The 21,456-nt window shown below is 41.4% G+C and overlaps 5 protein-coding genes across 8 annotated transcripts in view; 1 reads left to right on the top strand and 4 right to left on the bottom strand.

Annotated features, from left to right (window-relative positions):
- The window catches only part of ate1 (arginyltransferase 1), a 52,829-nt gene extending 48,575 nt beyond the window's left edge, over positions 1-4,254 (bottom strand). For all 4 annotated transcript variants that reach the window (XM_085369486.1, XM_085369483.1, XM_085369484.1 and 1 more), the window contains exon 1: positions 4,112-4,254. In XM_085369486.1, the coding sequence (XP_085225612.1) occupies positions 4,112-4,211 (100 nt within the window). In that variant the 5' untranslated portion in view covers positions 4,212-4,254. The remainder of the gene's footprint in view (positions 1-4,111) is intronic.
- Positions 4,255-5,134: 880 nt separating this feature from the next.
- Positions 5,135-10,438, bottom strand: LOC146620234 (delta-1-pyrroline-5-carboxylate synthase-like). Its single transcript, XM_085369479.1, has 17 exons — positions 10,324-10,438; positions 9,722-9,839; positions 9,440-9,591; positions 9,199-9,348; positions 8,971-9,075; positions 8,721-8,879; positions 8,490-8,580; positions 8,064-8,188; positions 7,819-7,963; positions 7,653-7,726; positions 7,423-7,522; positions 7,001-7,221; positions 6,769-6,906; positions 6,484-6,679; positions 6,275-6,396; positions 5,833-6,115; positions 5,135-5,746 (listed from the first exon to the last, which is right to left on the bottom strand). The coding sequence occupies exons 2-17, from the start codon at positions 9,816-9,818 to the stop codon at positions 5,565-5,567; spliced, it is 2,340 nt and encodes a 779-aa protein (XP_085225605.1). The 5' UTR covers positions 9,819-9,839; positions 10,324-10,438; the 3' UTR covers positions 5,135-5,564.
- A 918-nt stretch (positions 10,439-11,356) lies between these two features.
- Positions 11,357-13,543, top strand: LOC146620233 (E3 ubiquitin/ISG15 ligase TRIM25). The gene is made up of 6 exons (XM_085368992.1): positions 11,357-11,953; positions 12,072-12,167; positions 12,263-12,496; positions 12,577-12,599; positions 12,712-12,845; positions 12,933-13,543. The coding sequence occupies exons 1-6, from the start codon at positions 11,357-11,359 to the stop codon at positions 13,541-13,543; spliced, it is 1,695 nt and encodes a 564-aa protein (XP_085225118.1).
- Positions 13,544-14,386: 843 nt separating this feature from the next.
- On the bottom strand, positions 14,387-18,562 carry LOC146620232 (factor VII-activating protease-like). The gene is made up of 13 exons (XM_085368863.1): positions 18,404-18,562; positions 17,991-18,165; positions 17,800-17,886; positions 17,578-17,688; positions 17,338-17,454; positions 17,117-17,227; positions 16,865-17,036; positions 16,690-16,787; positions 16,051-16,603; positions 15,816-15,958; positions 15,589-15,723; positions 15,093-15,238; positions 14,387-14,975 (listed from the first exon to the last, which is right to left on the bottom strand). Exons 1-13 carry the CDS (start codon positions 18,542-18,544, stop codon positions 14,808-14,810), a joined length of 2,157 nt encoding a protein of 718 aa, XP_085224989.1. The 5' UTR covers positions 18,545-18,562; the 3' UTR covers positions 14,387-14,807.
- A 1,111-nt stretch (positions 18,563-19,673) lies between these two features.
- Positions 19,674-21,191, bottom strand: LOC146620231 (zinc-binding protein A33-like). The gene is made up of 5 exons (XM_085368835.1): positions 21,078-21,191; positions 20,753-20,986; positions 20,588-20,634; positions 20,359-20,501; positions 19,674-20,269 (listed from the first exon to the last, which is right to left on the bottom strand). The coding sequence occupies exons 2-5, from the start codon at positions 20,885-20,887 to the stop codon at positions 19,674-19,676; spliced, it is 921 nt and encodes a 306-aa protein (XP_085224961.1). The 5' UTR covers positions 20,888-20,986; positions 21,078-21,191.
- Between the last annotated feature and the right edge of the window lie 265 nt (positions 21,192-21,456).

Below are 21,456 nucleotides of genomic sequence, written 5' to 3'. Positions count from 1 at the left end.
AAGTGAGTAAAACTAAAACAGCTGTGATACGAGGTATGTATACAAACAAGGCATAGTCTGTCAAGAAGTTGAGAGACTTGTGGTAGGTCCACATTTTTGTTCCAGTTTAAAATACTGTCTCCAAAGGGTCATTCCCACAGTACTTTAAGGCCCCAATGGAAATATACAAATTTATCATTTGTAGCCAGACCAGATCCCTCTTCCCAGAGCCGAGGTCTGAGCTCTTCCTTTCAACTTTCAACTTTCCTATCACTCTTGGAGCCTGCATAAACAAACCAAAACGTAAGCTTCTATTGCAAGAAAACAATCCATTTAAATCTAAAACAGCCGAGGTAATTAACTGTTAAAAAGTTCACACAACACACACCAACCTCTCAGTCGAGTATAATTTCCTATGTTTCAAAAAAATGATGCTTAGAGTCCAAGCAAACTCCACTAGTGAACCACAAAATGACAGATGAGTCTCCAACAGACACAGCGGCAAGACTGCAGGCTTTCTTTATGTCTGACACACATCACAACTTTTCACAGGACTCTCTGTAGTACTGTGAAAAACTAAGTGCACCTTTATTGTTTCCATAGGATCTAGAGCAGTGGTTCTTAACCTGGGTTTGATCGAACCCTAGGGGTTCGGTTAGTCAGTCTCAGGGGTTTGGGCAGAGCCTCCGCCGTGACATGCACGGCTCATTTTGTGCACCAGTAAAAAACATATCTACGTCTTGAATTTGAAAAAAATCATATTTTATTTTTCACTAAAGAGGGGTTCAGTGAATTCGCATATGAAACTGGTGGGGTTCAGTACCTCCAACAAGGTTAAGAACCACTGATCTAGGGTGAGAAGTAGCAGTCAGGTGCTGCTATACAAATCACTTGATTAAATGATCATCAGGAAGTGTGACCAAGGCTACCAAAGCAGAGATTTGGGCAGTTTGCTTGTCTGGAGTGTTCAGGTGTGTGTTAATTGTCTCAAAAGTGGAAGTCTCAACAAATTCATCCCAAAGTCGAAGAAAAGGCAAACAACCAAGAGATACATCTCAGAGTCTGCAGCCCTCAGTTAATGTGTTAAATGTTAAAGTTCAATACAGTACAGATAGAAAACCACTGAACATGTACAACTTCTCTGGAAAGATCACTAGGCAGCCTCGCTTCTGTCAGTCTGCCCCAGGGCAGCTGTGGCTACAACTGTAGCTTGTCTCCACCAGTGTGTGAATGTGAGAGTGCATGAATAGTGGTATTGTAAAGCGCTTTGGGTGCCTTGAAAAGCGCTATATAAATCCAATCCATCATTATTATTATTATTATTACTAGGAGGAAGTCTTTTTTCTCTCAAGAGAATGTTGCAGCACAGCTTATGTCTGAAAGTTGCATCTGGCCAAACCACAACACTTCTGGACCAGTGTCCTTTGGAATGATGAGGCCAAAGTGGAAATATCTACCATAATGCATAATATTAGCATAAACATATTAGCGTAAACAGCTCATACCAGCTGTCAAGCACAGTGATGGAGGGGATGTTTTGCAGTGGTGTTTGGTTTTTTGCAGCCACTGTACCTGGTTACTTTCCAGTCACTGAGCTGATTATAAACTCCTCTGTATACTCAAGTATTCAAGAGGCAAATGTGAAGCCATCTACATACCAGCTAAAAGTTGGTAGCAATTGAGTCATGCAAAGCGATAAGCAGCAGAATGGCTGACAAAGAAAGAAAAAAAACAAAGGCACTGCAGTGACCCAGTTACAGTCCAGACCTCCAAATTCAAACGGTGTGGTGGGACATTACAGGGGCCTGGGTATAAACTAATGACTGCAAACTTCAGTGAACTGAAGCAACGTTGCAAAGAATTCCTCCAAAACAACGTGAAAAGACTGAGACAAAATCATATCATTTTTCTTATGGAAAATGATTCCTTCAAGTTACTGCTGCTACAATATGATGATTCTACAAATGAATCATGACGTGACCTTAGTTTTTCACAGGTCTGTATGAAGTTCCTGTGAAAACTTTCTAGACTGTATGTCTATACAACCGAATCACCATCATAAATAAACGTGTAAACAGTATGTCAAAATCTGTTTTTTCTTATGTTGCATTATTCAAATCATTCCCCCCCCCCCGTTACATAGATCTTCAGTTATCTTATCTGTCAGTGGTAAAATAAAGAGCACTGAAATTCACTCTGTTTAAAACCCCAGAGAAGTTATGCTTAAATACAAAAAGTTTAGGGCCTACACATTTAGTCTCTCGGATATTTCTGGCCTATGACTGTAAAATGATCACACCCTCTGAAATTGCAGAAATGTCCCATTCTCATATACATGTGCATTAAAACCAATAATGAGCATATAAAATGAACTTAAAAGGCTTTAAATTATGCTGATTAATTAACTCCTTTTATTTGAACATAATACATGTCATCAAAAAGCCCTGCTAATTTGTTAGGCAGGAATCATGAGTCTAAAATACAAAGAATAGATTCCATGTGCAGGCGGGATAAGAGTACAGTGGCTCACAGCACACCTGGAGTGTGTTTTCACCACTCACACCAGATCCCTTCTTCAGCCTTCACTCAGGCATGACAGACACAATAACACAGATGAGAGCAGATGTTGTGCTCTTGTTGTGAGGAGTTGCGTTTGATTTGTATCTGACAACACTGTTGATAATATCACTGCACCAATCACACCAAGGGAAAACATCATATGACGCACCTGTTCAGAAAAGTCTACAGTAAAGACGCACTGCTACTATATACTGTATATAGTAGCAGTGCGTCTTTACTGTAGACTTACATATATACTGTATGTATATAATATACATAATCCATGCATCTACAGCATAAGATGCTTTTTTGGAAATCGAATTTCCCAGAGGAACCCACCCGAGGGATTAATAAAGTTCTATCTTATCTTATCTTATCTTTCCAGGAAAATAAAATGATGCCAGTGAGAATATAACATGAGATAACGCTTGACCTGCATCCACTTCCACCCTGTAGCACTGTTACATAGTTACAAGAATTACACAGGTAGTAAAGTCTCCCTTCTTCACTGCAAGCTGTCGTACCCATATGATGTAACAGGAACAGATTAACACTCTTATCTTAGATTAGACATCAGATCTCGTCTGCAGGCGATGTGCCCAGTTGCTCATTGACTACACTGGGACCTCCCTAATTATAGTCAACCTGTCTCAGCCCTGCTCAGATCAAATCAATGACACCAGTGTGTCCTCTTACCTTCTCACAGTTTTCATTTTTATGTGAAAGTGAGATCTTTTAAAAAGTAAGAGTAAAATGAATCGCTGCATCATCGAGGTTCATTTTTACTAAATATTCCAAAATATAGCCACGTGTCAGCATTTATAATTAGGCTGTTCAACTAGTACACTGTTATCCCTCTGTCACTCACAGCTAGAGAACAGAGTTCGCAAGAAAAAGTAATGCCAAGTACAATCTACATTACCTGTTACACCAAAACAAAGTGTGAGAAAGTACTATAACACATGCGTCGCTCGTTGTCACCTATTGGATATTATACGACTTTTAAACCACGTAAAATATAAAATATCCTGGATTTCCTAAACGGCGTCACATCACAAATAAAAAAAGAGAAAGCTGCACTTTCTAAGAGCAGCAGCCTTGCTTCTCCGTCCTGCTGTTTAAGAGACTACCTATTAGCTTGGTGCTACTGCAAATCTACTGCTAACATGCTACAATTGCATTGTTACACCCCAAGTTAAACATTGTTGTCCTACAGAAAAAACATTCAACAATAACCTTAACTGATTTATTCTACAAGCCTTCTTCCGTTTCCCAGAAAGCAAAAGCTAGGCTAGAAGCTAACGGCTAAAACCTGAGCTAGGTCAATAACCTTAAACCTATCTAAATGATGTCGGGCTAACGCTAAATAATAGTTACACTCGCAGTGTGCGTACAGTCTATGTAACATACTCAAATACACTGACATTAGGGATAGGTGCAGTGCAAAAAAACAGCTAGCCGGCTATTATGCCAGAAAGTAGACGGAGCTAGGTCATTAGCACAAGCCAGTTCAGAGAACCCCGGCTATCCTCCACACAGACACACATATACACACACTTCATCCCCAGCTTACCACGAGAGAAGTTTCCCGTTTGGCTTTTACAGTAACCACAGCGGTAGCCATCTTCTCCCCCGAAATATTCTACTATAGTGTAAGACTTATTTCCTGCCATCTTTAAGATCTAGCACAGCTGACAGCTGAGACAGGTGACCGGGCAAGCCTTGCTCGACATGTAACCACGCCCACAGCAAATACGTCATCAGTTGTGCGTAAAACAAAGGGAGTTCTGATAAAAGTGTTTAAGTGTTACAAGTAACACTCAAATAATGAAACAGCTTTTGTTTTTTGGATCAAAATAAACAATGCATTGCAGCGCATTCTGTAGAAATGACTTTATAACTTCATATTTAAGAAGACAGAGGCAGGGGAGAGGATGAAGGCATGTTCAGAGGCCTGAACATGTTCTGAATGTACGGTTTGGAGACAGTGGCACTGGCATAAAGACAAGGGGTGAAGCTGGAGGTGGCAGATGAAAATGCTCACTTTCACTGACAAAGATAGACAGGATTGTAAATCTGTCTATCAGTGACAGTTCAGGCTGAGAACTTTAGAGATAAAGTTTGGAGAAGAAGGTTAAGATGGTTTGAACATGTGCAGAGGAGGGGTAGTGGACATACTGGACAAAAGATGCTGAAGATGCAGCAGCTAGGTAACAGATAATGAGGAAGCCCACAGACTAGGTTCATGGATGTAGTGAAGCAAGACATGCAGAGAGTTGGTGTGACAGAAAAGGATGCACGGGACAGGATGAGAGGGAGGCAGATGATCAGTTGTGGTGAGTCCTAACATTAGTAATCAAAAGAAGATTATTTAAAAACTCAGTTCTATCAATTAAATAGAGTAATAACCGAAATAAGGCTATATACCAACAGCTGCTTCCCCACTCTTAAATTAAACATAGTATGGATTAAGTAAACTAAAACAAAAAATTACAAAAATAAAGACCTTCGTTGGGGGGAAAATGGGCAGATTTCTCACCAAAAGCTTTGTGACACATAAAATTCCACAAGTTATAATTAAAGAACTGTACACCATATTTATTAAATTATCTGTGCAAAGAGGAAAGACAGCAAAGTAAATCCAAAACAAGATCCTGCATAAACAAGACCAAGGGAGAGTTTGCATGTAGAAAAATAACTTAGAAAATCACTGCTGGAACAATGATTTAGTTTTATGCAATTACAAAAATGGCGTTGGAGTGAAAAGCGCTTTGTCCAGTCCTAAGTTCTGTTTTACTTTTACAGTTTTCTCTCATTTAGCCACCAGTCAATTTTCTTGGGTTTCACATGGATTCATAGGTTCACAAAACCAGGATATTGGTTGTCTGATAAAAGTTGCCTCCATTCTTCCAACCACACAACAAAATAGACCTAAACAGGATTGTGAAAGCAGCTTGTGAGTTGAAATGCTACAGGCAGACACAAACCTCTAAATAAACACGTGACTTTATGTTGTTCAGTGGTTTCTAATTGAAACTCCCCTGCGGCACAGGGATGTTTTCGTGAAGGTATTTCATGCTGCCTTGCTCAGAGAAGTCAGCCACTGTGTGTCCCTCCCCTCGAAGGACCCACTTGGTGGTCAAAAGTCCCTCCAAACCTACAGGTCCTCTGGCATGTATCCGTGCTGTACTGATACCAACCTCAGCTCCTGCAAAATAAACAAAGTAAAATTAAATACCTTGTTTTATTTTCAACATAGTGGTAGTTTAGGTTCACTTGAAGGTAAATACACACCAAGGCCAAAGCGGTAGCCATCAGCAAAGCGAGAGCTGGCGTTCCAGAATACACAGGCGCTGTCCACCTGTTGCAGAAACTGTTCGGCTGTTTCTTCATTCTCAGTAACAATGACATCAGTGTGGGAGCTGCCGTATTTGTGGATGTGGTCCACAGCTTCCTGCATGCTGTCAACCACCTCAATGCAGCATTCCAGGTCCCCATACTCTGTCCTCAGAGACTTGACCTCAGATGGGCTAAAAGTTAAATAGGATGCGAAGCGAGGACCAGCATGAATCTTTACCTGTAAGAAAGCAATAACCAATAGTTTGTTAAAGAATAAAAAACAAACAAATGTAATTTACTGTATTTATGGACGTTGGTAAAGTGTTAAATTCTCTTGCTGTTTTTCCTATTTCTGAATCTCATTCAAAGCATACACCCAAATAATCCTGTTTCTTACTTGCTCTGTTCTCAGCAAGTCAATGATCTGGTCAAACACAGGAGTACGCAGCAAATCTCTGTGAATAAGAAGAGTCTCCATGGCATTGCAGGCAGCAGGGTAGTCACATTTAGAGTCTTTGACTGGAAAGAAACACAGTTTGTACAATCATTCAAAACCAGTCAGTTTGCATTAGTGACAAATGCAATTAAATGCAATTAAAAACCTACCAACATCAAGAGCTTTGTCAATGCTGGCATCACTGTCGACGTAGACGTGACAGATGCCCTCACTGTGGCCCAAAACAGGAATGCCCTTGGCTGCCCTCTGGATTTCCCGGACCAGCTGAGATGAGCCCCTTGGAATGATTAGGTCAATCATCTTGTCCAGTCTGCACAGATCCTCAACTTCCTCACGTGTGCTCACCTACAGCACAAATTCTTTTAGTGTATCGCAACAAATAAAATACTACCAGGAAACTAAAATTATATTTCTATAATGATTTTTAGTCTTACCAGTTGAATGGCATCTGCTACACCATGAATGGAAAGGGCCTCTTGAGTGAGTTGATGTAGAATTTTGTTGGTGTTGGAAGCTTCTTTGCCACCTTTCAGGAGCAAAGCATTTCCGCTTGCAATTGCTAGTGCTGACACCTGAAGTATAGCATTTAAAATGTCACTCTTCTTGAACACATATAAAACCAAAGACTTTAAAAAAGTATTCCAGACTGCGTAGACATGGTCTGACCTGTGGCAGACAATCAGGGCGAGACTCAAAGATGACCAGCAGGACACCGATGGGGACCGTGATCTGTTCTAGTTCTAGGTTGTTGGCCACTCTAGTCCTCCTCAGCACCCGGCCGACGCTGTCCCTGGAGGAAACGGCGAGCTGACGCAGGCCAATGGCAAGACTGTTCAGCTTGGCTGTTGACAGACTCAGGCGACTGATCAGAGGCTGGGACAGACGACCTGTAAGAGTAAAGTATGAATAAAAATGCTGGCGCATCAATCAATAAAGAGAAACGTGTTGCCAAGCAGGAGTAAATGCTCTGCTACGCGATGCCACACCCAATGACTCCTACCAAAACAGACTACAATGGTATCTGAGTCACAGATCTACATTCAGGTATGGATTACGCTAATCCATGTGCCAGCTCTCTGCCTCTGTACCTAATGTTGTTGCTAGCTCCATGTCTTTCCTGTTTGCATTAAGAATTTCTTCTTTCTTTTCTGTAAGGAGCTCAGCAAGACAGCAGATGACCTCCCCTCTCTGAAAAAACAAACACATAGATGTGATCAACACAATTCAAAATTAATTGACACTGCTGTCACTACGACGTAGAACTTATTTAATTTTGTGACCCTGTGCAACTAATTAGGATAATTTTTTCCCCCTTTACCTGTTCAGGGAGCAGGGAGGCCAGGGTTCTGCCTGCATGTCGTGCCATCTCTGTCTGCTGCTCCACAGTTGGGCCTGGTGGTGTCAATAACACCAACATCAAGCATAAATCCTCAAACCACAACAAAAAGATTCAAATGCTCTGTCTGAGTGGTTTTACCCAGTACCTGCAGGTTTCACTTCAGAGAAAAAGGTGCCAACTTTCTTCCCTTCCACAATGTCTGTGATGACGTGACCGGTGACTTTTGGATCTGTGCCATTGGCAATGATTACTGAGGTGCCACCCTGCAGTGCCCAGAGGGCTGCTTTCACCTGAGCCACACAACATGATTTAGTGTAATGCAACATTTTCATTACTGAAAGAACTCTGCCTCTTCATATAGTGAGATGAACTATTATCTGTCACACTGACCTTTGCTTCCATGCCGCCGATACCAACTCTGGATTTAGTCCCATATGTGATAGATTGTTGGTCTCCGGGATAGAATATATCAATGAGCTTGGCATCATCTGTTCCTGGCGGACTGTCGTATAAGCCTGAGGAAAAAATAAGAAAAATAAAATCACACATACATAGATATCTTCTGATTTAACAAAAACGCGAAAAAAAAAAACAAAAAAGTCTTCTATTAATGTATGACTACCTGGCAATCATTAATGAATAAAAGCAAAGCATCAATAACATATATGGCAGTTGCTGTAATACTATGCATAATAATGGTTCACATTTATTATACATACAAACATAAACATAATCTACACAAATAACATACTGGCCATTACTGTGATTCTTAAATGCAAATTAAAGAAAATATTATTTAAATAGTCATATCTGTACCTTGGACATCAGACAGGGCAATAAGTAGGTCTACTTTCATTTCAACAGCCAGCCGTGCAGCCAAGCTGTCGTTATCTTTGATGCTTATTACCTGAAACACAAACCGATTTTTCATTAAGCAAAAAACACCGCGCAGGTCAGTAACAAGTTCAGTTGCTACTACATTTTAAAAGCTTCCCTCTCTCACTCAGGTGCAAAGGAAACATTGCATGCAAAAACAGGTGTACCCACATTTACACCCTGTAGGTCACTGTTGGGAACAGGGGGTGGAACAACAGCATCGTTCGTGTTAATTATCGGAACGATATTCATACGCAGCAGTTCATGTAGCGTGCTGTTCAGGTTCCGGCGCTTCTGTTCATCGTGAAAGTCCAGATTGGTGACCAGAATCTAAGGAGGTGGAAAGAAATGTGAAGAAGTATGTGACATTTTAGTCAGATGCTGTAGGTATTTTATTCTATGCCAAACGTAGAGCACATACTTGTGCAGTGCAGATGCTGTATTGGGTGAACATAGCTTCGTACAGCGCCATCAGACCGCTCTGCCCAGCAGCTGCACAGGCTCTTGCTTCCAAAACTGGGACTGTCTGAAAGACAGTGAGATTTAAACAAAGTTAACAAGATTTCGAAAGAAAGAAATCAGCACACTGTTATACAGTCTACATTTACAAAATAGAGGGTCCAAGTTCCTTCTGTTAAAGCTTACTCACCATGTCTTTCAGTTGGTTCTGCCCAGAATGCAGAGCTTGTCTGACACTCTGAGACAGCAGTATCTCATGTCTCAGTCGCTGTTTCCCAAATGCCACAGCACCACTCGTAACAATCATCATCTCCCTGCCTTGATTCTGTAGCATGGCCACCTGATGGAACACAGAAACAATAACATTTAAGATCTCTTTTCTTTGGAGCAGTCATTCCTCTATAAAAGACACTTTGTATCAACATTATTACCTGCTCTACTATTGAAGCCAGTCGTCCCAGTGCCAGACCACATTCATCTCCACGCGTCACCACAGCGCTCCCAAGCTTCACTACAATGCGTTTGGCTTGCTTCAGCTCACTGCGGTGTGCAAAGGACTTCCCATGGGGTCGAGGGAGAACGACTGCGGGGAATAAAGAAAACAATCACATTTTAACAGGCATAGGCAGCCGAGGAAGAACCAACACATATCGAAGTGATCCTGAGATTTGTGTACAAGCCTAGTATGATGAAGCACTTGGCTGATCACTTACATTTAGCCTGGGAAAAGGCTCTGATGTAGACTGGGCACACATTTGATTGCCGTGTTCTGAATGGCAGAGGAGAGCAGGAAGCCAACCTGGCAAACATGGCACTGAAAATTCAGGACCACTGTGATGAGCACAGAAAGCAATGCATGGTTAGTTTAACAATGGAATAGCATCAAATTAAATAAGCAGCTTCTGGGTAAAACAAACAGGCTTGACGCCAACGTTTTAAATAGATATGTGGAGTTTTGCTGTCGCTTGAAAGCTCTGCATCATGTGTCTTCTTCTTATCAGTGTTATGCGATATTTGGACTTGACACACTGACCCATTAAAGATTGTTTTGCACCAAGTTAGCTTAGAAAAATACCAGCAATAATAGGCAGGGCAATAGACTGGGCGCTTTTCACTTGTTTAACCTGTAATACATATGAACGAACTGCAGTTTGCATGGTAGTTTATCAGACTATAGCAGCTACGTGTCGAGTACTTCTGTCAAAACATACCTAGGTTAGCTAACGTTAGCTAGCTTTAGCTGTTGTGAGCTGCCTAACTTGCCTCGGTTTTCGACAGAACAGGCGGAAGAGATTTTTTATAAAAGACTCCTTACCCAGCGAGATGGAGACCTGGAAAGCCAACCACAGCTACACTTGTAAGTGAACGGCGAAATGAAGACACGTATTCAGTGAGAATCGCAGCGCTTCACTGCCACATCCACAGCCCACGTTGTGCGGGAAGTGCCGTAATGCTATTCACGAACGACGTGCACATAAAATATCGTGGGGGGGGGGGGGGGACGACGACATAAGACGTTGGCTTACGCAAGAAAGTTTTAACGTACGCATGAATTTTATTTTATTTTTTTGTGAGTGAGCACGGGTTGCACAAGTACAGAGACGTCGAGTGACAGTACTACACACTTAACGCTGAAACGAAGATTGGGTTGTGCAAATAGTGCAGAACAGTTTTATCAGCATGCACCGTCTATATCACAGAGAATGCAGACTTTTGCAATATGTATTATGCTATTATTGTTATTTATAATTACAAGTGATAGGCATATTTTAAAAAGTAATGTCGTTTCTTCTAGGGGCAATATAACATCGCAATAACATATTTTTTTAAAGGGAAATATTTTGTAATGTAATTCTGACAACAACAAGCGTGACTGTAAACAACTAATATCGCTTTTTTCAAGTTTTCGAAATTATATCTTTACAAAATAAAACAAGCTTCGCTTAAGTACTCACGTGACTTCCTGGCTCTTTTTACACCCGGAAGAGCAAGCGTCCTATGAGATCTCAAGTTGAGATTACTTTATCACACACCTGTGCTCAAACGAAAGAAATTTCACACTAAATTGATTCCCTTTTCCTGTCATTTTTTTATTAAATGACCCTGCATTTTGGACTGTTGACTTGTATTTTAATCAATTTCTTTGAAACTGTGCCATTAATTTGTGTGTCAACCATTTGAACCTGCTAGTGAAGCAAAAAACCAAAACAAACAGTCTTCAGTAATGTGACACTAAAGCCACGTGAGTGGCGTTTGTGCATGCCAGGACAGACCTGTGAAACATTAATGAGCAGGACAGTCAGAAGCACAGTGCACACTGAGCCACCATAACACCTGTACACAGAGCTATGGGGACCATGGAGGAAACTTTGAAGTGTCCTGTGTGCCAGGATTTCTTCATTGATCCTGTGACGCTGCAGTGCGGGCATGACTTCTGCCTCACCTGTATACAGGCTGTCTGGGAAACCGATGTGTCTGATGAGGGGCCTTTCTTCTGCCCGGAGTGTCAGATATTTCTCCCCTCTGACCTCACTCTGAAGATAAATGCAGACCTTCAGACCAAAGTAAAGGACTTCACCACTAAGACGCTGTCAGCAGCAGAGCGACAAGCAGCAGCTTCAACTAGTGAAACTAAATCATCATCAACTATTTGCTGTGACCACTGCATAGAGATGCCATCAGTAGCCATAAGAACATGCCTGACTTGCGATGCCTCGCTGTGCCAGGCTCACGCCCTGCTCCACCAACAGAGGTCTGCTCTAAGGGAGCACACAGTGGTGGAGGTGACCAGCGATCCACTGTCTCTGAAGTGCAGGGAGCACCGCGATGAGCTTAAGCTCTTCTGTATGGAGGAAAAGGTACCTGTGTGCTGTTTGTGTGTCCTGGTTGGCACGCACAAACATCACAAAGCCTCTCAACTGCATGAAGCCAAAGCAGACTTTAAGGTGATTATTATAATCTCTTTTCATTACTTGTGAGGAATATTTATCTATTTTCTTCCTGTTGTTTTTTGTTTGGTTGGTTGGTTGTTTTACCAGAGGCATGTTGTATTTCTGTCTCTAGAGTATGCTTGAGACCACAATGAACCAGCTACTAAAGAGGAGAAGTGAAGCTGAACATGCCATCAAAGACCTGGAGTCACTGTATACACAAACAGTGGTACAACCAATACAGAAATCACACTCTTAAATTGCTTAACTTTTTAAATTGATGGAAGCCATTCTTGTTTGTCTAACAATGCATTTATCTCATAGACCTCTGCTGCAGAGTTTAGAGAGAGAATCTCAGACAAGTACAGCAGAATCCACGTCGTGCTGAATGGCGATGAGCGTCTAATGATGCAGATTATAGACGCAGAGGAGACATGCATGACAGAGTGGCTGGAGGCCCAGAGGAGCATTGTAGAGGCTCAGATCAAAGAGATAGATGCATTCAGAGCCTCCAGCAAATCACTTCTCCAGGAAACCAATGATCTGCGGTTTCTGCAGGTAGGGTTTACATGATCACTTACCGTGACCAGAAGTGTAGCACAAATATAGCTCAAATGTTTCCTGTTGTTTTCAAACAGCAAATCACATCACAGAATCTTTGGTGAGTATATTGCTGAGTCCAGTTTGTAACCTGAAATTGCCCATGCTTTACGCTGCTCCATATAATTATTCACTGAGCCTTCCTGTGGTATGATTTTTATTTTTATTTGCAGTGATCCCTTGGAATTTGCTCCAATCCGAGAAGTAAACAGAGACCTCTGTGACCCTGAGAAGCTGAGAACAGTAGAGAGGCTGGTGGATGAACTCTCGGTCGCTTTGTCCCAACATTTTCCACGAATGTGGTCATGTTAGTAAAGCTTTTTTCCTTTGACATTCTAAATCCAACTCTCATTATCATTATAACTGTGTACTAAGTAAATATTTGTATTTGCAGACTTAAGTTCTCCTCTTCTAGACTTCAAAACAGCTCATCCAAAGCTGGAGTTATCCCAAGACAGAAAACAAGTGTACTGGAGACGCCAACCTTTCGGTGAAGGACAGAGCCCTCAGCCATATGACTCACAGTATAGCGTCCTTGCTCAGGAGAGTTTTACAGGTGGCCAGCATTACTGGGAAGTCATTGTCCAAGACAAGCCCTTCTGGATGATAGGTGTGACCACGGGGTCAGTCGATAAAAAAGCCAGTTTAAGCCAGAGTTCTTCCAGTCTGGGTGTAAATAACACATCTTGGTGCATCTACCATGGAGACGGACAGTACCTGGCGTGCCATGATACTCAGGAAAAGCAGCTGTCAGTTGGAAAGAGAGTCAGAAAGCTAGGCATACTTGCAAACCTCCAGAAGGGGGAGCTGTCATTCTATGATGCCGACGCTATGAGGCTGCTTCACTCCTTCTGTGTGCAGTGCACAGAACCTCTCTATCCCATTTTTAACCCATGCATTGATATGAACGGAGTCAACACACAGCCTCTTACCTTGTTTTGGATAAAGGACCCCTGGGATTGGCATACACGTGAGGAGAAAAGTGAACTCACAGGAACCATTTAACTGCCTCTGTGGGATGCAGAGTCACTGATCAAATAATTATTTTAAGTGTAATTTTCCATTTGTGCTCACATAAAATTACATTGTGAAAATGTCCAGCGTGCTGTACAAATCTAGGTTGTCAAAAATATTGACTACCACCAAGTTTCCGTGATTGGCTTTGACTCTGGTAAAGCTACAACGGCTTTTAACGAATATACCTACCTCTAACGTCTTGCTAAAATTAGGTTATATAATAATATATGAGAAGACACATCTGCAGACATATCCGTGACTTTATAATGTCAAAACTAAAGTTATGTAATCATTGCAGCATTGCCGTTTCTGCAGTTGACATGTACGCTAAATATTTCATTAAGTGGTATCAGGTTCAAACAGTGCATTTGCTCTGTGGCAAAGTCGATCTCTTTCTGCAGCTTAGCAGCTCTCATGTGTGCCTTGATGCAGTTCATAAAGTAAATGACCCGTGTGTAAACTGCTCATCAGACCATGGAGGACATGCATGCCTTTAGTCTCACATGTCAATGGCCCTACAGAGTTGTTGCCCTGCAGCAGACAATACACTGAGGTCAAATAACACGAACAGTAACGCTATATGTCTAGAAAAGATTAAGACACTTAACAATCTGATTTACACAATTCTTTGTGCATCACGCTTTTGCTCATTGTAAATAAATAAATACCTTTCTGCAGAAGAAGAAGAAGTCTGAAAGTTCACATTCAACACAATTAGAAAATATAACTCTCTCTTTTTTTGTAAACAGTAACATTATGCACCCATCACAGGGTTTTGAAAGTTCAGCCACCCTAGGGCTTGGTGAGGACATACAGGAACAACACAGCACATCAGAAAGAAGAAGCATTTATTTGCATCATGTAATAATTCTGCCACAACTTTAGGACATTTTCAGTTCAGTGATGCAACTTGCCCCATTTTCCAGAGGAAACATGGTATAGCTACTTATATTGTGAGATTTTCTTTTTCCATTCTTTGTTTCACACATATACAGCCACTCAAACACACTGTGCTTAATTAAAAAAGTAATTCAAGCCTTTGGGTTTTTTCCATGCATGCATCATTTATGTTATAACAGCGGATTTCAGATTTTTCCATCTTTTATGTGTAACTGATAAGACAATCCAGCTAATATCCAGTACATTTATGAATAGTTTGAATAATCATATAATTTGATTACATTTTAGGAAAAGCGTACAGTGTGTAGTGGTTGGAGATCTGGCGGGCATATTAGTGAGAAACAAAGGTTGCTCAAGGAATTGCTCCTTCAGTATTTGCCTTGATCCAGTCCAGGAAATGAGTGACCCGTGTGTAGACCCCAGGCTTGTTCTTCTTCCCACACTGGTCTCCCCAACTCACCACTCCATAAACAACATTAGCGTTGTTCTGCATGCACGTCAATGGTCCTCCAGAGTCCCCCTGAAACAAAATTGTACAGCTGACTATATGCTACTACTGGAACTAATGTAATAACTTTCTGTAGATGCGTTAGTAATATACACGTTATAACAGCATCAAACCATCAAATGTCCTAACCTGGCAGGAATCCACCCCTCCCTCCAGGTAGCCAGCACAGAACATGGAATTGTCCAGAATGTTCCCATAAACAGAACGATCAGAGCACTTTTCCTGGTTGATCAGCAGGACATTGGCCTCCAGCAGGTGGCTGGAACCATAATTAGCTGCAAAGATAATGCAGAAATATATTAGGGGGTAACCCTTGTTTCTTTTTTTCATATTTCATGCCCACTTCCAGAACAAAATGAGTGAATGTTCATCAAAAGTTACTGAAGGTGATCTCTGCCTGTAAAGCTAGCTTCGGATACCACTGGAAAAACCCAGAACCCGTTGTAATGGTCGTCTGACCACATCTGCATTGATATATTGAGGTGTCAAAACTTGTCATTAAGGAGAGGTCATCAAATGTTGGAAAAGAGTTCAAGCTTCATTTAAAATAGAAAATGTCAAGTGTTTATCAAATAAGCCAAATTATGTACATGAAAAATGGCAACCTTTTTGTAACCTTACATACATTGCTCAGTAGCACCCCATCCAGAGATTTTGCACTCCGTCCCATCAGGCAGTGGCGCATTTGGTAGACAGGCTGTTTTCACAAACTGGGTCTCATTGGCACAAAAACCAGGAGTCCCACTCAGCTTCAACAAGCCTTTAGGAATACATGTGAGATATAAATGTCACAACAAACTCAAAGAAAGAACATCTGAACAAAATGACAGAGACATTTGAGACAAGTATCACCTATATCATTGTAAACAGCTTCATTGGTCTCCCTGTAGTTTGGATTTTTAATAGTCCTTTTGACAGGTATGGTCTGAGTTCCGGGGTCTGGCTTACTCACTGAGAGACTTCCAGCCAGCACCTGCATGTCCTTGTTTGGTTCACTGTGCAAATAAAAAACAAAAGGGTTCAGTCAATATTTCATTGTCTTACTTGTAATCTACCATAAACTGGTTCTTCAACCTTGCAGCCTTACATGCAGTGTGCAGCTGTCAGCACCCAGCAACTTGCGATGAGAATTCCTCCACAGACGTGTCTGAATGGCTGAGCGGAGCCCGTTGGCTTCACTTGCACAGAAACCTGCCAGGGTATAGCTCCTGGACTGACTTTCAGACCCCCAAAGATTCGGGTAAGAGCCTTTTTTGGCTGAGGTATGCCACAGGTGGCAAACTGTTTTGGTCCAGTAGTCGGAGGGAGAGGTGTCGCAGAAGGGCGGATGGGCTTCCCAGTTGATGGTATGGCAGTTGCTGGCAGCTTACCAGTAGGTTCTGGCTGCGGTGGTTCAGGCTGTGTCGGTTCTGGCTGCGGTGGTTTAGGCTGTGTCGGTTCTGGCTGCGGTGGTTTAGGCTGTGTTGGTTCTGGCTGCGGTGGTTCAGGCTGTGTCGGTTCTGGCTGCGGTGGTTTAGGCTGTGTTGGTTCTGGCTGCGGTGGTTTAGGCTGTGTCGGTTTAGGCTGTGTCGGTTTAGGCTGTGTCGGTTCTGGCTGCGGTGGTTTAGGCTGTGTAGGAGCAACCTCAGTCGGCGGCCCATCTGAAAACACAGATCCAAGAAGATGGCACAGATGTTTTGCTGGCAACACTCAAGATCAAAATGTTGCCCATCACTTTAAAACTCACGTGTCGATACAGGACATTTTGGCACATCACAGTAGTCCCACAATAACCTGTGGCCTCTTCTGAAAAAGCACCAGGGCTTTGGCTCTCCGTCAGGGTTCCTGAATCAGAAAACGTCACTGAGACAGACCTCTTATAGGTGTTTTCTGCACATTGTATAAATGGAGTTACTTCTGACCTGCAGAAGTTGTGAGGGCCAAGGCCGTCTTTGTCCTCAAAGGAGGTGAAGGGATTAACACCCGATGCCAGGATGAAGTGGGAGTTCCAGTAGAGGCACTCATCACCATCATCCGTCTCGCTCACATTGCCACGATATGACTCTCCATCGTCCACATAGCAGTCGTTTGGACCTGAGAAATGTAAATTACTCAGTGAGTAAATGAATTATGATAAATATATATGAAGAAAAACTGTAGAATGAATTATTTACCAACATGGCAGAAATGTCCTCCGAACCCTTCGGGGCAATGGCAGTCAAAGTCATTTTCATCTCTGACGCATGTGCCACCATTTTTACATGGATTAGGATTACAAACTGAAACTTTGGAGAACAATAAAACAAAATTTAGGCTGTTGTTCAGTAACTGCTAAAATCCTCACCAAACAGGAATTTGGGCTTTTTAAAATATATATATAAATATATCAACATACTAGTTTTGCAGTCTGGAGGCTGAAAGGGTCGCTTGCATTTGCACTCATAGTGCGGAGGAGTTGAAGTCAGTACACATTCGCCATACCCGCATTGACCTCTTTTACAAATTCTTGGACCTTAGAGAATAACACCATTAGGATATTTTTAATAACATTAATTCAGTTTGTTTTTTTACACTTTGCATACATATATATGCAATTTGACAAAAGAATGGAGAGAAGGGATTTTTTTCTTCACACCTCTCTCGCATTTTTTTCCCTGGTAAGGTTTGGGACAGTCACATTTGAACTTTCTCCCGCCTTTCTCCTTACACACACCATTGTTAAGGCAAGGATTTGGGGTGCACTGGCCTGAGAAATAAAAAATGACAACACACCGTAATGTCAAAATTAAACCTTTCCTCTGTAGCATTAGAAGAAAACATGCCACAGATTTGCACGAGACGTTTGTTAGTATCTTACCGTCTAGGTCCAGAAACTTATTAAGCCAGTCTGAATGACCATTTTCATCATCCTCATCATCCTCATCCACGACCTTAAAGAAGAGATCTAGAACAATACTTTCCTTTAGATTTACAGTTTTAATTTTTTAAATACTACATTTCAAACCATTTTCTATATATGTTACAAAAGCAACATAAAGGAGTACTAACCCTCAATTATATCTTTAAACCTTCCTTTTGGTCTCTTTTTCTCATGTTTCCCATGTCTTTCAGGCTGTGCAGAGTCCCGATGTCTGTCTTGTCTTTCAGGACTTGAAGACTCTGGATGTCTGCCATGTCTTCCAGGATGCGAAGAGTCCCGATGTTTGTCGTGTTTATGTTTCAACTACATTTTTTAAGGAATTGCAGATGACAGCATAACATAAGAGCACGTACACATCCAAATAACTATCTCTATCACGCTATATATTCATGTCTATCTGTCTATCTAGCTATATATGTGGCTAAAGCTATTGACTTAACCTTTTTAAACAGAAACATGATCTATTGTGTTTTTTGACAGAAAATGCCACAATGTAAATAACATACAATGCATGTGATTATTAAATTCAGTTAATACATACTTCAGCAGGTATGAAGAGCACCGCTAAGAAGAGACAAAGGAAGAGGAGTTTCAGGTTCATGATGGCAGTTGACCAGAAGACATGTAGGAGAGTAACATGAGAGTGAGCTGACTGGGGGAGCCCTCGCACTTTTCCAAACATTTGGTAAGTACACTAACCTTTGAGTTAGCCCTTTCTTTCTGTCTTTTTTTTTTCTTTTTTTGTTTTTTTTGTCTGGCATCCATCCACGTTGCTGAGTCAGTTGTATTGATTATAACTGAGCTCTTAGATAGTTACCTTTATGGTCCTACATAATAGGAAAAATTCAGCTGAGTTTACCAATCGCTTGTGAAAAACACATTTAAAATCAAAAGATATCTTCCCCCAAATGCTGACTTCAAGTTACTATATCTACATGAATGTTTTCCATGTAGTTTTGGTTACATAATTACAGTGTAAAACATTACATTTCAGGAAATGTGGTCAAATAAATTTACTTGATTGGTATACATTCATGTTTATACCAAGCATATTTTTCTTAATGATTAATTGTTTAAATAAATGAACATTTAAAATTTATACATTTCAGCTGCATTAAAAAAATGTCTTAATGTTTATTAAGGGCAAAAAATCTTTTTTTTAGTCTAATGGAGCATAATAACTGTGTCTGCCAGCCTGAACAAATTCCTCACATCAAAAAATGTTAAGTGAAATAAAAGATAATCTGCCAAGCATACCCAGGTGCAGAGAGCATGTTTGCTTAGGACTGACTGTTTGTTTGAATGTAGACTTTGGATCCACACATAGGTTCATATCAGGATAAATACCAGTGTGCTTTTACTAAAATCATAATTCGCTGAAATAGCTGGCAAATCCAGCTGATCCATAATGTGTTAGCAATGCTGAGGACTTTCCCCTGCTACATGAAAACCTCATGCGATACCCAAACAGTTACTAAACAGATTAGTACCTGATATATTTTCTTAGACTTTCACAAAGAATGATGCTCTTGCTTTAGTAACACCCTGGTTTTAATTTGAAAGTCTCAAGGTCTAAGTGATGGACATGCATGATTCCCACAGCCTTAACTGTAACAACCGTAACAGCATCACACTGAAATATTATTGTGAGCACAGAAAGCATTACACAGCCTGAGCATTAACACTGTCAGAATGTTGCACAAGCTCACAGAGTCGTTTCAAACTTCATAATCTCTTTATTTTAAAAAGTCGTTAGTTACAGCTTTAATATTTTTGCCTTATTGTGGAGTAGCAGCTTAAAAAGTAACTGTTCAACAGCTCTTCTGTGAAGTAAACCGGAGATCCCTGTTGGCAGATGAAGGGTTACAGATAACAATAGGTTTTGCATTGTTGCCATTGTGGTCATGACCAGGGCAGACAGCTAAGTAGAGGCAGTCTGAGAAGGTCCCCGTGCAGAAGGCAAACAGTGGTGTCATTTTGTCCGCCTCGAGAAACATCACCAGCCCTGCAGGAAAACTACACAAAACACCAATCTGGCAGAAACGCTTCGTGAAAGGCAGCTGATGCGGAACGCCTCCATGCCAGGCCGTATACTCGCCATCAAAAAACTCCACACACCAGGACTCAGGCCCGCGGCCGAGCCAGCAGTCCTCAGTTGTGCCCTTCCGAGGAATGTTGGGGTAGGTGACACCGAGCTCCCAGTAAGTCTTCCCAGTTACATCGATTTCCCAGTAATGGCGACCAAAGCTGAAGCCCTGCAAACTGATGACATTGAGGGTAGTGTCAAAGCGTCCAGGTAAGTCAGGAAGTTGCTGCCAGGTGTCCGTATATGTGGCACTATCGCCTTGGGGAGAGATGATCAGCTTTGGGTGGGCGGTTTCCGGATCCAGGCACACCTCGCTGGAATCTGGAGATATTTTACATTTTGGAATTTAACAATGTTTTAATTGAATGTTTGATTGTAATCATAAATAATATAAAAATATGTAAACTGACAGCTCTTGATGAGTTTCTTGATCATCGGGGTCTGGGAGCAGACAAGCAGGAGCATGTTATTGGTGAGGCTGATGATCTGCTCAGCTTTAGCTTCATCCAGGCTCACACTGCTTGGGTCTGTTTGGTTTAGCAGATCAATCACTCTAGTGGAGGCACACAGTAAGTAAGTAAGTTGGTACATACAATAATGAAGCTTATTTCTATGATAGATTATAATTAATTTCCCTACCTGTCTGCTGTTTCCATGTCTTCCTGTTCAGGGTATGAAAAGAACGACTGGGGAAAAAAGTAAAAAATAATCTCGATTATTTTTATTTTATCAGATTTATATTTTTGTTAAGACAGGAAACACATAACATTTCCAGTTATATCTGGCTATTGTCAACTTTTTCACCATTGTATCAGGCTCTGTGTCCGTTTGGTCCAGTGCCAGAGTGAGTCTAGCCAGGTCCTGCTCTATCTCCTGGATCAGAGAACAGTTCCTCTCCATGAGCTCATCCAAGGCAGAGACAGCAGCCCGCTCTTCCATCTCCAGGTGGGACAGGGTAATCCTCAGGTCCTCATCCAGGACAGCTTGGATTTCTTGATATTTCCGAATGATACTCTTCCTTATCACTGAGGACTTTTTCTGAGTCGGGCATAAATATTTAGAAGTTAATTGCAGCCCTGTCACGAGTAATTATTTCACCTCTCTGTTCTGTGAACGGAACGAAACTCACTGTGATTTCTGACTGTCGTGCCGCGAGTTTCCTCAGCCTATATTTGACTGCTTCTCTCTGCTTCTTTAGACACTCTTGGTGCTTTACCAGTGTCTCCTAAAGAAAGGGTTTCACACATATTGAGAAAACCTCAGTTGAAGCTAACAAAGTGGATCTGGCAGTGAAGTGCAGCTGCAAAAGCAGAAGCTCATTATGATGCAATGATAACGGCAACAAAGCAATGACCGACAGGAAAATACTTCTATCAGCCATGATAGCCTTGTTTCAGACTTGTTATAGTATGAATCATTGTATGAAAGGGTTAGGATTACGAACTTTTACAATATGCTGATGACTTACTTTTATACTTATCATGTGCTTTGGCAAACCTTTGTTATAG

The sequence above is a fragment of the Diplotaxodon limnothrissa genome, linkage group LG13 (assembly GCF_057381915.1).
Source record: "Diplotaxodon limnothrissa isolate DT_005_m linkage group LG13, D_limnothrissa_male_GT1.1, whole genome shotgun sequence".
Lineage (NCBI taxonomy): Eukaryota > Metazoa > Chordata > Actinopteri > Cichliformes > Cichlidae > Diplotaxodon > Diplotaxodon limnothrissa.
The sequence above is the reverse complement of the archived record's forward strand: the minus strand, read 5'-3'. Positions and strand labels throughout refer to the sequence as shown.